We start from the raw sequence: 13,596 nt of genomic DNA on the forward strand, positions 1-13,596 counted from the left end.
AATGGTCTCAGGATGCTTTACTGTTGGCATGACACAGGACTGAGGGTAGCGCCTACCTTGTCTTCTCTCTTGTCTTCTTCTCTCAGCAGTCCAATCTCTGTACCTTTTGCAGAATATCACTCTGTCCCTGATGTTTTTCCTGGAGAGAAGTGGCTTCTTTGAAGCCCTTTTTGTGCAAAGCAATGATGACGACACGTGTTTCCTTGCAGGTAACCATGGTTGACAGAGGAAGAACAACGATTCCAAACTGATGTCTTGAGATGTTGCTTCAATATGTCCACATAATTTTCCTACCTCATGATGCCATTGATTTTGTGAAGTCCCCCAGTCCCTCCTGCAGCAAAGCACCCCCACAACATGATGCTGCCACCCCCATGCTTCACGGTTGGGATGGTGTTCTTTGGCTTGCAAGCCTCCCCCTTTTTCCTCCAAACATAACGATGGTCATTATGGCCAAACAGTTCTATATTTGTTTCATCAGACCAAAGGAAATTTCTCCAAAAAGTACAATCTTTGTCCCCATGTGCAGTTGCAAACCGTAGTCTGGCTTTTTAATGGAGGTTTTGGAGCAGTGGCATCTTCCTTGCTGAGCGGCCCTGCAGGTTATGTCGATATAGGACTTGTTTTATTGTGGATATAGATACTTTTGTACCTGTTTCCTCCAGCATCTTCACAAGGTCCTTTGCTGTTGTTCTGGGATTGATTTGCAATTTTCGCACCAAAGTACGTTAATCTCTAGGAGATAGGTGTTTATACTTGCGTACTATTGTTTGTACAGATGAACGTGGTTCCTTCAGGCATTTAGAAATTGCTCCCAAGGATAAACCAGTCTTGTGGAGGTCTACAATTTTTTCTGAGGTCTTGGCTGATTTCTTTTGATGTTCCCATGATGTCAAGCAAAGAGGCACTGAGTTTGAAGGTAGGCCTTGAAATACATCCACAGGTACACCTCCAATTGACACAAAAGATGTCAATTAGCCTATCAGAAGCTTCTAAAGCCATGACATAATTTTCTGGAATTTTCCAAGCTGTTTAAAGGCACAGTCAACTTAGTGTATGTAAACTTCTGACCCACTGGAATTGTGATACAGTGAATTATAAATGAAATAATCTGTCTGTAAACAATTGTTGGAAAAATGACTTGTATCATGCACAAAGTAGATGTCCTAACCGAATTGTTTGTCAACAAGACATTTGTTGAAAAACAAGTTTTAATGAGACCAACGTAAGTGTATGTAAACTTCCGACTTCAACTGTATGTATTTAAGTGGCTTCCTCTCTCTTACTGCCTCCTGTGTCCCGTTCTCCTACCTGTCCTCCACAGCCGTGGCCCCCAGCAGGGTGAAGTCCCTCTCGATGAGGTCATAAGCCTGCGCCAGTCGCTGCTCCCTGTCCTGCAGGGCTAGCTTGGCGTCGCTCAGCTGATGACACGCCTCCTCGTACTCTGCTAGGGAGAGACTTCTGTATGCCACACACAGGGTCCGCAAGCCCTCCTGACAGAGGTAAAGGTGAGATGGTTAGGGTTCTCTCTTAGTACTGTGGCCCTATCACTATAGTAAGTATAAGAAGGGTTGTGTGACTGAATATATACAGTACATTTGGAAAGTATTCAGACTCCTTGACTTTTTCCACATTTTGTTACGTTACAGCCTTATTCTAAAATTGGTTAAATATATTTTTTTCTCATCAATCTACACACAATACCCCATAATGACAATGCAAAAACAGCTTCCTATACATTTTTGCAAATGTATAAAAAAAAATTACAAAAAATATCACATTTACATAAGTATTCAGACCCTTTACTCAGTACTTTGTTGAAGCACCGTTGGCAGCAATTTCAGCCTCAATTCATCTTGGGTATGACGCTACAAGCTTGGCACACCTGTATTTGGGGAGTTTCTCCCATTCTTCTCTGCTGATCCTCTCAAGCAGCTCTGTCAGGTTGGATGGGGAGCGTCACTGCACAGCTATTTTCAGGTCTCTCCAGAGTTGTTCAATCTGGTTCAAGTCTGGGCGCTGACTGGGCCACTCAAGGACATTCAGAGACTTGTCCTGAAGCCACTCCTGCTTGGCTGTGTGCTTAGGGTCGTTGTCCTGTTGGAAGGTGAACCTTCACCCCAGTCTGAGGTCCTGAGTGCTCTGGAGCAGGTTTTCATCAAGGATCTCTCTGTGCTTTGCTTCATTCCTCTTTCCCTCGACCCTGACAAGTCTCCCATTCCCTGCCGTTGAAAAACATCCCCAAAGCATGATGCTGCCACCATCATGCTTCACTGTAGGGATGGTGCCAGGTTTCCTCCAGACGTAACGCTTGGCATTCAGGCCAAAGAGTTCAATCTTGGTTTCATCGGACAAGAGAATCCTGTTTATCATGGTCTGAGAGTCTTTTAAGTGTCTTTTGGCAAACTCCAAGCGGGCTGTCATGTGCCTTTTACTGAGGAGAGTCTTCCGTCTGGCCACTCTACTATAAAGGCCTGATTGCTGGAGTGCTGCATAAATGGTTGTCCTTCTGGAAGGTTCTCCCATCTCCACAGAGGAACTCTTGAGCTCTTTCAGAGTGATTTTTGGGTTCTTGGTCACCTCCCTGACCAAAGCTATTCTCCCCCGATTGCTCAGTTTCTTGGTGGGTCCAAACTTCCACCAATGATGGAGGCCACTCTGTTCTTGGGGACCTTCAATGCTGCAGAAATGTTTTCATACCCTTCCCCAGATCTGTGCCTCGACACAATCCTGTCTCGGAGCTTCACAGACAATTCCTTTGACCTCATGGTTTGGTTTTTGCTCTGACATGCACTGTCAACTGTGGAACCTTATATAGACAGGTGTGTGCCTTTCCAAATCATGTCCAATCAATTTAATTTACCACAATTGGACTCCAATTAAGTTGTGGAAACATGATCAATGGAAACAGGATGCACCTGAGCTCAATTTTGAGTCTCATAGCAAAGGGTCTGAATACTTATGTAAAAACCTGTTTTTGCTTTGTCATTATGGGGTTGTGTATGTAGATTTCTGAGGAAATGTTTTTATTGAATCAATTTTAGAATAAAGCTGTGACGTAACAAACTGTGGTAAAAGTCTATTGGCCTGAATACTTTCCCAACGCACTGTATATATTTTGAGTTTTAGTTATGGTGCAGGCATATAAGGAGTAAGAGTATTGGGTTAAGGAGTGTGTTTAGGGAATTGGTGTAGGTATAAAGACAGAGGTAATACTGTATATACAGCGTGTGAGTGTGTTCGAATACTCGAGCTGACAAGGTAAACATCTGTTGATGTGCACTTGAGCGAGGAACTTAATCCTGATTTTCTCCAGGGGCGCTGTACTACTATGGCTGACGCTATAAAACAACACATTTCACTGCACCTATCCTGTGTATGTGACAATAAAATAATAAAAAATCATTACTATCCTCGTGGGTACCGGAAATACCCAAAAGTCCTCACGAGGACAAAGGCTATTTTAAGTTTAGTGGTTAAGCCTAAAAGGTTAAGGGTTACAGTTAGGGTTAGGAGTTAGGGTAAAGGGTCAGGTTATGGCTAGGAGGTTAAAGGGTCAGGTTAGGGCTAGGAGGTTAAAGGGTCAGGTTAGGGCTAGGAGGTTAAAGGGTCAGGTTAGGGCTAGGAGGTTAAAGGGTCAGGTTAGGGCTAGGAGTTAGGGTAAAGGGTCAGGTTAGGGCTAGGAGGTTAAAGGGTCAGGTTAGGGCTAGGAGTTAGGTTAAAGGGTCAGGTTAGGGTTAGGAGTTAGGTTAAAGGGTCAGGTTATGGTTAGGAGTTAGGGTAAAGGGTCAGGTTAGGGTTATGAGTTAGGGTAAAGGGTCAGGTTAGGGTTAGGAGTTAGGGTAAAGGGTCAGGTTAGGGTAAAGGGTCAGGTTAGGGTTAGGAGTTAGGTTAAAGGGTCAGGTTAGGGCTAGGAGTTAGGTTAAATGGTCAGGTTAGGGTTAGGAGTTAGATTAAAGGGTCAGGTTAGTGTTAGGAGTTAGGGTAAAGGGTCAGGTTAGGGCTAGGAGGTTAAAGGGTCAGGTTAGGGCTAGGAGTTAGGGTAAAGGGTCAGGTTAGGGCTACGAGTTAGGTTAAAGGGTCAGGTTAGGGTTAGGAGTTAGGGTAAAGGGTCAGGTTAGGGCTAGGAGTTAGGTTAAAGGGTCAGGTTAGGGCTAGGAGTTAGATTAAAGGGTCAGGTTAGGGCTAGGAGTTAGGTTAAAGGGTCAGGTTAGGGCTAGGAGTTAGATTAAAGGGTCAGGTTAGGGCTAGGAGTTAGGTTAAAGGGTCAGGTTAGGGTTAGGAGTTAGATTAAAGAGTCAGGTTAGGGCTAGGAGTTAGGTTAAAGGGTCAGGTTAGGGCTAGGAGGTTAAAGGGTCAGGTTAGGGCTAGGAGGTTAAAGGGTCAGGTTAGGGCTAGGAGGTTAAAGGGTCAGGTTAGGGCTAGGAGGTTAAAGGGTCAGGTTAGGGCTAGGAGTTAGGGTAAAGGGTCAGGTTAGGGCTAGGAGTTAGGTTAAAGGGTCAGGTTAGGGTTAGGAGTTAGGGTAAAGGGTCAGGTTAGGGCTAGGAGTTAGGTTAAATGGTCAGGTTAGGGTTAGGAGTTAGGGTAAAGGGTCAGGTTAGGGCTAGGAGTTAGGTTAAAGGGTCAGGTTAGGGCTAGGAGTTAGGGTAAAGGGTCAGGTTAGGGCTAGGAGTTAGATTAAAGGGTCAGGTTAGGGTTAGGAGTTAGGTTAAAGGGTCAGGTTAGGGCTAGGAGTTAGATTAAAGGGTCAGGTTAGGGCTAGGAGTTAGGGTAAAGGGTCAGGTTAGGGTTAGGAGTTAGGTTAAAGGGTCAGGTTAGGGCAAGGAGTTAGATTAAAGGGTCAGGTTAGGGCTAGGAGTTAGGTTAAAGGGTCAGGTTAGGGCTAGGAGTTAGATTAAAGAGTCAGGTTAGGGCTAGGAGTTAGGTTAAAGGGTCAGGTTAGGGCTAGGAGTTAGGTTAAAGGGTCAGGTTAGGGCTAGGAGTTAGGTTAAAGGGTCAGGTTAGGGCTAGGAGGTTAAAGGGTCAGGTTAGGGCTAGGAGTTAGGGTAAAGGGTCAGGTTAGGGCTAGGAGTTAGGTTAAAGGGTCAGGTTAGGGCTAGGAGTTAGGTTAAAGGGTCAGGTTAGGGTTAGGAGTTAGGTTAAATGGTCAGGTTAGGGCTAGGAGTTAGGGTAAATGGTCAGGTTAGGGATAGGAGGTTAAAGGGTCAGGTTAGGGCTAGGAGTTAGGGTAAAGGGTCAGGTTAGGGCTAGGAGTTAGGTTAAAGGGTCAGGTTAGGGCTAGGAGTTAAGTTTAAGGGTCAGGTTATGGTTAGGAGTTAGGTTAAAGGGTCAGGTTAGGGCTAGGAGGTTAAAGGGTCAGGTTAGGGCTAGGAGTTAGATTAAAGGGTCAGGTTAGGGTTAGGAGGTTAAAGGGTCAGGTTAGGGCTAGGAGTTAGGTTAAAGGGTCAGGTTAGGGCTAGGAGTTAGGGTAAATGGTCAGGTTAGGGCTAGGAGGTTAAAGGGTCAGGTTAGGGCTAGGAGTTAGGTTAAAGGGTCAGGTTAGGGCTAGGAGTTAGGGTAAAGGGTCAGGTTAGGGCTAGGAGTTAGGTTAAAGGGTCAGGTTAGGGCTAGGAGTTAGGGTAAAGGGTCAGGTTAGGGTAAAGGGTCAGGTTAGGGTTAGGAGTTAGGGTAAAGGGTCAGGTTAGGGTTAGGAGTTAGATTAAAGGGTCAGGTTAGGGTTAGGAGTTAGGTTAAAGGGTCAGGTTAGGGCTAGGAGTTAGGGTAAAGGGTCAGGTTAGGGCTAGGAGTTAGGTTAAAAGGTCAGGTTAGGGCTAGGAGTTAGGTTAAAGGGTCAGGTTAGGGTTAGGAGTTAGATTAAAGAGTCAGGTTAGGGTTAGGAGTTAGGTTAAAGGGTCAGGTTAGGGCTAGGAGTTAGGGTAAAGGGTCAGGTTAGGGCTAGGAGGTTAAAGGGTCAGGTTAGGGCTAGGAGTTAGGTTAAATGGTCAGGTTAGGGTTAGGAGTTAGGGTAAAGGGTCAGGTTAGGGCTAGGAGGTTAAAGGGTCAGGTTAGGGCTAGGAGGTTAAAGGGTCAGGTTAGGGTTAGGAGTTAGATTAAAGAGTCAGGTTAGGGCTAGGAGGTTAAAGGGTCAGGTTAGGGCTAGGAGTTAGGGTAAAGGGTCAGGTTAGGGCTAGGAGTTAGGTTAAAGGGTCAGGTTAGGGCTAGGAGTTAGGTTAAAGGGTCAGGTTAGGGTTAGGAGGTTAAAGGGTCAGGTTAGGGCTAGGAGGTTAAAGGGTCAGGTTAGGGCTAGGAGGTTAAAGGGTCAGGTTAGGGCTAGGAGGTTAAAGGGTCAGGTTAGGGCTAGGAGTTAGGGTAAAGGGTCAGGTTAGGGCTAGGAGTTAGGTTAAAGGGTCAGGTTAGGGTTAGGAGTTAGGGTAAAGGGTCAGGTTAGGGCTAGGAGTTAGGTTAAATGGTCAGGTTAGGGTTAGGAGTTAGGGTAAAGGGTCAGGTTAGGGCTAGGAGTTAGGTTAAAGGGTCAGGTTAGGGCTAGGAGTTAGGGTAAAGGGTCAGGTTAGGGCTAGGAGTTAGATTAAAGGGTCAGGTTAGGGTTAGGAGTTAGGTTAAAGGGTCAGGTTAGGGCTAGGAGTTAGGGTAAAGGGTCAGGTTAGGGCTAGGAGTTAGGTTAAAGGGTCAGGTTAGGGCTAGGAGGTTAAAGGGTCAGGTTAGGGTTAGGAGTTAGGTTAAAGGGTCAGGTTAGGGCTAGGAGTTAGGTTAAAGGGTCAGGTTAGGGCTAGGAGTTAGGGTAAAGGGTCAGGTTAGGGCTAGGAGTTAGGTTAAAGGGTCAGGTTAGGGCTAGGAGGTTAAAGGGTCAGGTTAGGGCTAGGAGGTTAAAGGGTCAGGTTAGGGCTAGGAGGTTAAAGGGTCAGGTTAGGGCTAGGAGGTTAAAGGGTCAGGTTAGGGCTAGGAGGTTAAAGGGTCAGGTTAGGGCTAGGAGTTAGGGTAAAGGGTCAGGTTAGGGTTAGGAGTTAGATTAAAGAGTCAGGTTAGGGTTAGGAGTTAGGTTAAAGGGTCAGGTTAGGGCTAGGAGGTTAAAGGGTCAGGTTAGGGCTAGGAGGTTAAAGGGTCAGGTTAGGGCTAGGAGGTTAAAGGGTCAGGTTAGGGCTAGGAGTTAGGGTAAAGGGTCAGGTTAGGGCTAGGAGTTAGGTTAAAGGGTCAGGTTAGGGTTAGGAGGTTAAAGGGTCAGGTTAGGGCTAGGAGGTTAAAGGGTCAGGTTAGGGCTAGGAGGTTAAAGGGTCAGGTTAGGGCTAGGAGGTTAAAGGGTCAGGTTAGGGCTAGGAGTTAGGGTAAAGGGTCAGGTTAGGGCTAGGAGTTAGGTTAAAGGGTCAGGTTAGGGTTAGGAGTTAGGGTAAAGGGTCAGGTTAGGGCTAGGAGTTAGGTTAAATGGTCAGGTTAGGGTTAGGAGTTAGGGTAAAGGGTCAGGTTAGGGCTAGGAGTTAGGTTAAAGGGTCAGGTTAGGGCTAGGAGTTAGGGTAAAGGGTCAGGTTAGGGCTAGGAGTTAGATTAAAGGGTCAGGTTAGGGTTAGGAGTTAGGTTAAAGGGTCAGGTTAGGGCTAGGAGTTAGATTAAAGGGTCAGGTTAGGGCTAGGAGTTAGGGTAAAGGGTCAGGTTAGGGTTAGGAGTTAGGTTAAAGGGTCAGGTTAGGGCAAGGAGTTAGATTAAAGGGTCAGGTTAGGGCTAGGAGTTAGATTAAAGAGTCAGGTTAGGGCTAGGAGGTTAAAGGGTCAGGTTAGGGCTAGGAGTTAGGGTAAAGGGTCAGGTTAGGGCTAGGAGTTAGGTTAAAGGGTCAGGTTAGGGCTAGGAGTTAGGTTAAAGGGTCAGGTTAGGGTTAGGAGTTAGGTTAAATGGTCAGGTTAGGGCTAGGAGTTAGGGTAAATGGTCAGGTTAGGGCTAGGAGGTTAAAGGGTCAGGTTAGGGCTAGGAGTTAGGGTAAAGGGTCAGGTTAGGGCTAGGAGTTAGGTTAAAGGGTCAGGTTAGGGCTAGGAGTTAGGTTAAAGGGTCAGGTTATGGTTAGGAGTTAGGTTAAAGGGTCAGGTTAGGGCTAGGAGGTTAAAGGGTCAGGTTAGGGCTAGGAGTTAGATTAAAGGGTCAGGTTAGGGCTAGGAGTTAGGTTAAAGGGTCAGGTTAGGGCTAGGAGTTAGGGTAAATGGTCAGGTTAGGGCTAGGAGGTTAAAGGGTCAGGTTAGGGCTAGGAGTTAGGTTAAAGGGTCAGGTTAGGGCTAGGAGTTAGGGTAAAGGGTCAGGTTAGGGCTAGGAGTTAGGTTAAAGGGTGAGGTTAGGGCTAGGAGTTAGGGTAAAGGGTCAGGTTAGGGTAAAGGGTCAGGTTAGGGTAAGGAGTTAGGGTAAAGGGTCAGGTTAGGGTTAGGAGTTAGATTAAAGGGTCAGGTTAGGGTTAGGAGTTAGGTTAAAGGGTCAGGTTAGGGCTAGGAGTTAGGGTAAAGGGTCAGGTTAGGGCTAGGAGGTTAAAGGGTCAGGTTAGGGCTAGGAGGTTAAAGGGTCAGGTTAGGGTTAGGAGTTAGGGTAAAGGGTCAGGTTAGGGCTAGGAGTTAGGTTAAATGGTCAGGTTAGGGTTAGGAGTTAGATTAAAGGGTCAGGTTAGGGCTAGGAGGTTAAAGGGTCAGGTTAGGGTTAGGAGTTAGGGTAAAGGGTCAGGTTAGGGCTAGGAGTTAGGTTAAATGGTCAGGTTAGGGTTAGGAGTTAGGGTAAAGGGTCAGGTTAGGGCTAGGAGGTTAAAGGGTCAGGTTAGGGCTAGGAGGTTAAAGGGTCAGGTTAGGGTTAGGAGTTAGGGTAAAGGGTCAGGTTAGGGCTAGGAGGTTAAAGGGTCAGGTTAGGGCTAGGAGTTAGGTTAAAGGGTCAGGTTAGGGCTAGGAGTTAGATTAAAGGGTCAGGTTAGGGCTAGGAGTTAGGTTAAAGGGTCAGGTTAGGGCTAGGAGGTTAAAGGGTCAGGTTAGGGCTAGGAGGTTAAAGGGTCAGGTTAGGGCTAGGAGTTAGGGTAAAGGGTCAGGTTAGGGCTAGGAGTTAGGTTAAAGGGTCAGGTTAGGGCTAGGAGGTTAAAGGGTCAGGTTAGGGCTAGGAGTTAGATTAAAGGGTCAGGTTAGGGCTAGGAGTTAGATTAAAGGGTCAGGTTAGGGCTAGGAGTTAGGTTAAATGGTCAGGTTAGGGTTAAGAGTTAGGTTAAATGGTCAGGTTAGGGTTAGGAGTTAGGGTAAAGGGTCAGGTTAGGGCTAGGAGGTTAAAGGGTCAGGTTAGGGCTAGGAGTTAGGTTAAAGGGTCAGGTTAGGGCTAGGAGTTAGATTAAATAGTCAGGTTAGGGCTAGAAAAATAGGGGAGAAATTATTTTGAATGGAAATCAATTTAAGGTACCCAAAAGGATAGTAAAACATATGCTGTGTGTTTGTGTGTATGTGTAGCCTTACCAGAGCGTTCTGCTCCACCCGCGCCCGCACCTGCCCCACCTTCCCTGACACCACTCTGGGGAAGATGGAGGAGTCAGCCCCCTTACAGAACAACAGGTACTCCCCTGGGGATAATAGGGGTGGGGGACAATAGTTAAGAGAGTGTGAGTGACAGAAGATCATGTAGAGATAGATCATGTCTATGTGTGTGTGTTTGTATGTGTGTTACCTGCACTAGACTTGACAATGACGCTCATTCTCCTCCTGACAGAGTCAAAGTTCAGCACGTGTAGCAGCTCAAACCTGGAACACACACCAGAGTAGACGTCTCATTTAGTATCAGACAAAATACACAGCACATTCTAACAATGTACACAGCAACACGAGTGGCTAGAGACAAGCAAAAACACAACAGGCCTTTGTAAAGAGGAATTATCCTTCTCTGTCCCTCCCTTATCTCTTCTCCCTCCCTTTCTTCCTCCTTCGTTCTCTCTAAACAGCTGTTTCATAGACAGCCCACTGCAGAGGGGGATGTAGATACTGATGTTATACAAGCAGTGCATATGGGATCCAAACCTGCTATTTATACCCTTGACAAAAACCACTGTCCCACACGATCTACTGGCTTCTGCTCCCACACTCTTCTGTGTGCCTTCTCACAGGGCTTTCACACTCTTCTGTGTGTCTTCTCACAGGGCTTTCACACTTCTGTGTGTCTTCTCACAGGGCTTTCACACTCTTCTGCGTGTCATCCCACAGGGCTTTCACACTCTTCTGCGTGTCTTCTCACAGGGCTTTCACACTCTTCTGTGTGTCTTCTCACAGGGCTTTCACTCTCTTCTGTGTGTCTTCTCACAGGGCTTTCACACTCTTCTATGTGTCTTCTCACAGGGCATTCACACTTTTCTGTGTGTCTTCTCACGGGGATTTCACACTCTTCTGCATGTCTTCTCACAGGGCTTTCACACTCTTCTGTGTGTCTTCTCACAGGGCTTTCACACTCTTCTGTGTGTCTTCTCACAGGGCTTTCACACTCTTCTGTGTGTCTTCTCACAGGGCTTTCACACTCTTGGTAGTGTTGTCTTAATACAGTTAAGTTGTCTTACTGCAACATTTTAAACACACCACCTAATGTATCTAGCTTTTGACAATTGGCAGCAATATGGATTTAACTTCTATTAATTAGATTGAATTAATAACTTGGGATATGAATGTGTAACTCTATGGTATCTCCATGCTTTCTCAAGAAGCTGTGAAATATGAAAGGCCAAATTAAAAGATGTTGTGAGCAGAGCCCCACCTCTCAATCTCATCCTCCTTATTGAGAATCTCCATATGACGGTCTTTGAGTCTTAGATATGTGTACCCCAACCTAAGAGAGAGAGACAGAAAGTGAGAAGAGAGGGAGAGAGAGAGAGGGGGACAGAGAGCGAGATGAGAGAGAGGGGGACAGAGGGGGACAGAGAGGGAGAGAGAGAGAGAGAGAGAGAGAGAGAGAGAGAGAGAGAGAGAGAGGGGTACAGAGAGGGAGAGAGAGAGAGAGGGGGACAGAGAGGGAGAGAGAGAGAGAGGGGTACAGAGAGGGAGAGAGAGAGAGAGGGGTACAGAGAGGGAGAGAGAGAGAGGGGTACAGAGAGGGAGAGAGAGAGAGAGGGGTACAGAGAGGGAGAGAGAGAGAGAGGGGTACAGAGAGAGAGAGAGAGAGAGAGGGGTACAGAGAGAGAGAGAGAGAGAGAGAGAGAGGGGGACAGAGAGGGAGAGAGTGAGAGAGAGAGGGGTACAGAGAGGGAGAGAGAGAGAGAGGGGGACAGAGAGGGAAAGAGAGAGGGGTACAGAGAGGGAGAGGGAGAGAGAGAGAGAGAGAGAGAGAGGGGGACAGAGAGGGAGAGAGAGAGAGAGGGGGACAGAGAGGGAGAGAGAGAGGGGTACAGAAAGGGAGAGAGAGAGAGAGAGAGAGAGAGAGAGGGGGACAGAGAGGGAGAGAGTGAGAGAGAGAGGGGTACAGAGAGGGAGAGAGAGAGAGAGGGGGACAGAGAGGGAGAGAGAGAGGGGTACAGAGAGCGAGATGAGAGGGAGAGAGTGTTCAGTAGGTTAGAGAAAAGTCATGACTATTTGTGTGCTTGTCTGTATTATCCCTAAGTGTGTGTGTTAAGTGTGTGCATGTATTGCTTAGTGTGTGCATGTGTCTGTGTCCTTCAGTATGTGTGTGTGTGTCCTTCAGTATGTGTGTGTGTCCTTCAGAATGTGTTTGTGTGTGTTTGTGTTCTTCAGTGTGTGTGTCTGTTCTTCAGTGTGTGTGTGTGTCCTTCAGTGTGTGTGTGTGTTGTGTGTGTGTGTGTTTGTTTGTGTGTGTTTCAGTGTGTGTGTGTGTGGGTGTGTTTCAGTGGGTGTGTATGTTTCAGTGTGTGTGTGTGTGTGTTTCAGTGTGTGTGTGTTTCAGTGTGTGTGTGTGTGGGTGTGTTTCAGTGGGTGTGTATGTTTCAGTGTGTGTGTGTGTGTGTGTGTGTGCGTGTTCTTCAGTGTCTGTGCGTGTCCTTCAGTGTGTGTGTGTCCTTCAGTGTGTGTGTGTGTCCTTCAGTGTGTGTGTGTGTGTGTGTGTGTGTGTCCTTCAGTGTATGTGTGTCCTTCAGTGTGTGTGTCCTTCAGTGTGTGTGTGTTCTTCAGTGTGTGTGTGTCCTTCAGTGTGCGTGTGTGTCCTTCAGTGTGCGTGTGTCCTTCAGTGTGTGTGGGTTCTTCAATGTGTGTGTGTCCTTCAGTGTGTGTGTTCTTCAGTGTGTGTGTGTTCTTCAGTGTGTGTGTGTCCTTCAGTGCGTGTGTGTTCTTCAGAGTGTGTGTGTTCTTCAGTGTGTGTGTGTCCTTCAGTGTGTGTGTGTCCTTCAGTGTGTGTGTGTCCTTCAGTGTGTGTGGGTTCTTCAATGTGTGTGTGTCCTTCAGTGTGTGTGTTCTTCAGTGTGTGTGTGTTCTTCAGTGTGTGTGTGTCCTTCAGTGTGTGTGTGTTCTTCAGTGTGTGTGTGTTCTTCAGTGTGTGTGTGTGTTCTTCAGTGTGTGTGTGTGTCCTTCAATGTGTGTGTGTTCCTCAGTGTGTGTGTGTCCTTCAGTGTGTGTGTGTTCTTCAGTGTGTGTGTGTTCTTCAGTGAGTGTGTGTTCTTCAGTGTGTGTGTGTGTCCTTCAGTGTGTGTGTGTCCTTCAGTGTGTGTGTGTTCTTCAGTGTGTGTGTGTGTGTGTGTTACCTCTTCATGCCCTCCACCAATGCCACCTCATCAGGAGAAGATGATATGTAGAAGGAGGTGGGTTTTCCCTGGTGGATCCCTCTCTTGATGCTGTCCACTGTCTCCTCCTCCTTCACCTGCACCGTGTGGCACAGACACAGAGCCCGAAAGAACAGCTCCTCATGCTCCTGAGACACACACACTGTCAGACACACACACACAGACACACACACACACGCACGCACAGACAGACAGACAGACAGACAGACAGACAGACAGACAGACAGACAGACAGACAGACTCTCTGTCTTACCCTGTGGTCTCCTCCAGGTGAGGAGTCGATCATGTCTATACTGGAAGCAGCACTGAGGATCTGTCCGTTACAGATGGCGTGGGGGATATACACGAGTCCGTCCACACAGCACTCTATAAACTCCATGTTGTTCTCTGTCAACGTGCCCGTCTTATCAGTAAACACATACTCCACCTGTACATACAGACCAGGTAGATGCTGATCTGAGGTCAGTTTTTGGAATGTGTGTCCAGCATCCATGTAACATCTCATTATAAGTGTCTGTGCTGTATATGCACATTATACGTGTGAGTCTAGTATATCTATATCTATCCATGTGTGTGTGTGCACACAAGTGAGTCTAATATATCTATATCTATCTATGTGTGTGTGTGTGTGTGCACACAAGTGAGTCTAGTATATCTATGTGTGTGTGTGTGTGTGTGTGTGCACACAAGTGAGTCTAGTATATCTATATCTATCTAAGTGTGTGTGCACACAAGGGAGTCTAGTATATCTATATCTATCCATGTGTGTGTGTGTGCACAAGTGATTCTAGTATATCTATATCTATCTATGTGTGTGTGTGTGTGCACACAAGTGAGTCTAGTATATCTATATCTATCTATGTGTGTGTGTGCACACAAGTGAGTCTAGTATATCTATA

At 46.7% G+C, this 13,596-nt stretch overlaps 1 protein-coding gene across 4 annotated transcripts in view; it reads right to left on the reverse strand.

The window, feature by feature from the left end:
* The window catches only part of LOC110504660 (probable phospholipid-transporting ATPase IH), an 84,845-nt gene that overhangs the window by 20,734 nt on the left and 50,515 nt on the right, over window positions 1–13,596 (reverse strand). For all 4 annotated transcript variants that reach the window (XM_036975087.1, XM_036975089.1, XM_036975088.1 and 1 more), the window contains exons 13-18: window positions 12,951–13,124; window positions 12,659–12,825; window positions 10,729–10,800; window positions 9,658–9,731; window positions 9,450–9,553; window positions 1,312–1,493 (exon numbers count right to left, since the gene is read on the reverse strand). In XM_036975087.1, the coding sequence (XP_036830982.1) occupies window positions 1,312–1,493; window positions 9,450–9,553; window positions 9,658–9,731; window positions 10,729–10,800; window positions 12,659–12,825; window positions 12,951–13,124 (773 nt within the window). The remainder of the gene's footprint in view (window positions 1–1,311; window positions 1,494–9,449; window positions 9,554–9,657; window positions 9,732–10,728; window positions 10,801–12,658; window positions 12,826–12,950; window positions 13,125–13,596) is intronic.

Source organism: Oncorhynchus mykiss, chromosome 3 (assembly GCF_013265735.2).
Source record: "Oncorhynchus mykiss isolate Arlee chromosome 3, USDA_OmykA_1.1, whole genome shotgun sequence".
Classification (NCBI taxonomy): domain Eukaryota; kingdom Metazoa; phylum Chordata; class Actinopteri; order Salmoniformes; family Salmonidae; genus Oncorhynchus; species Oncorhynchus mykiss.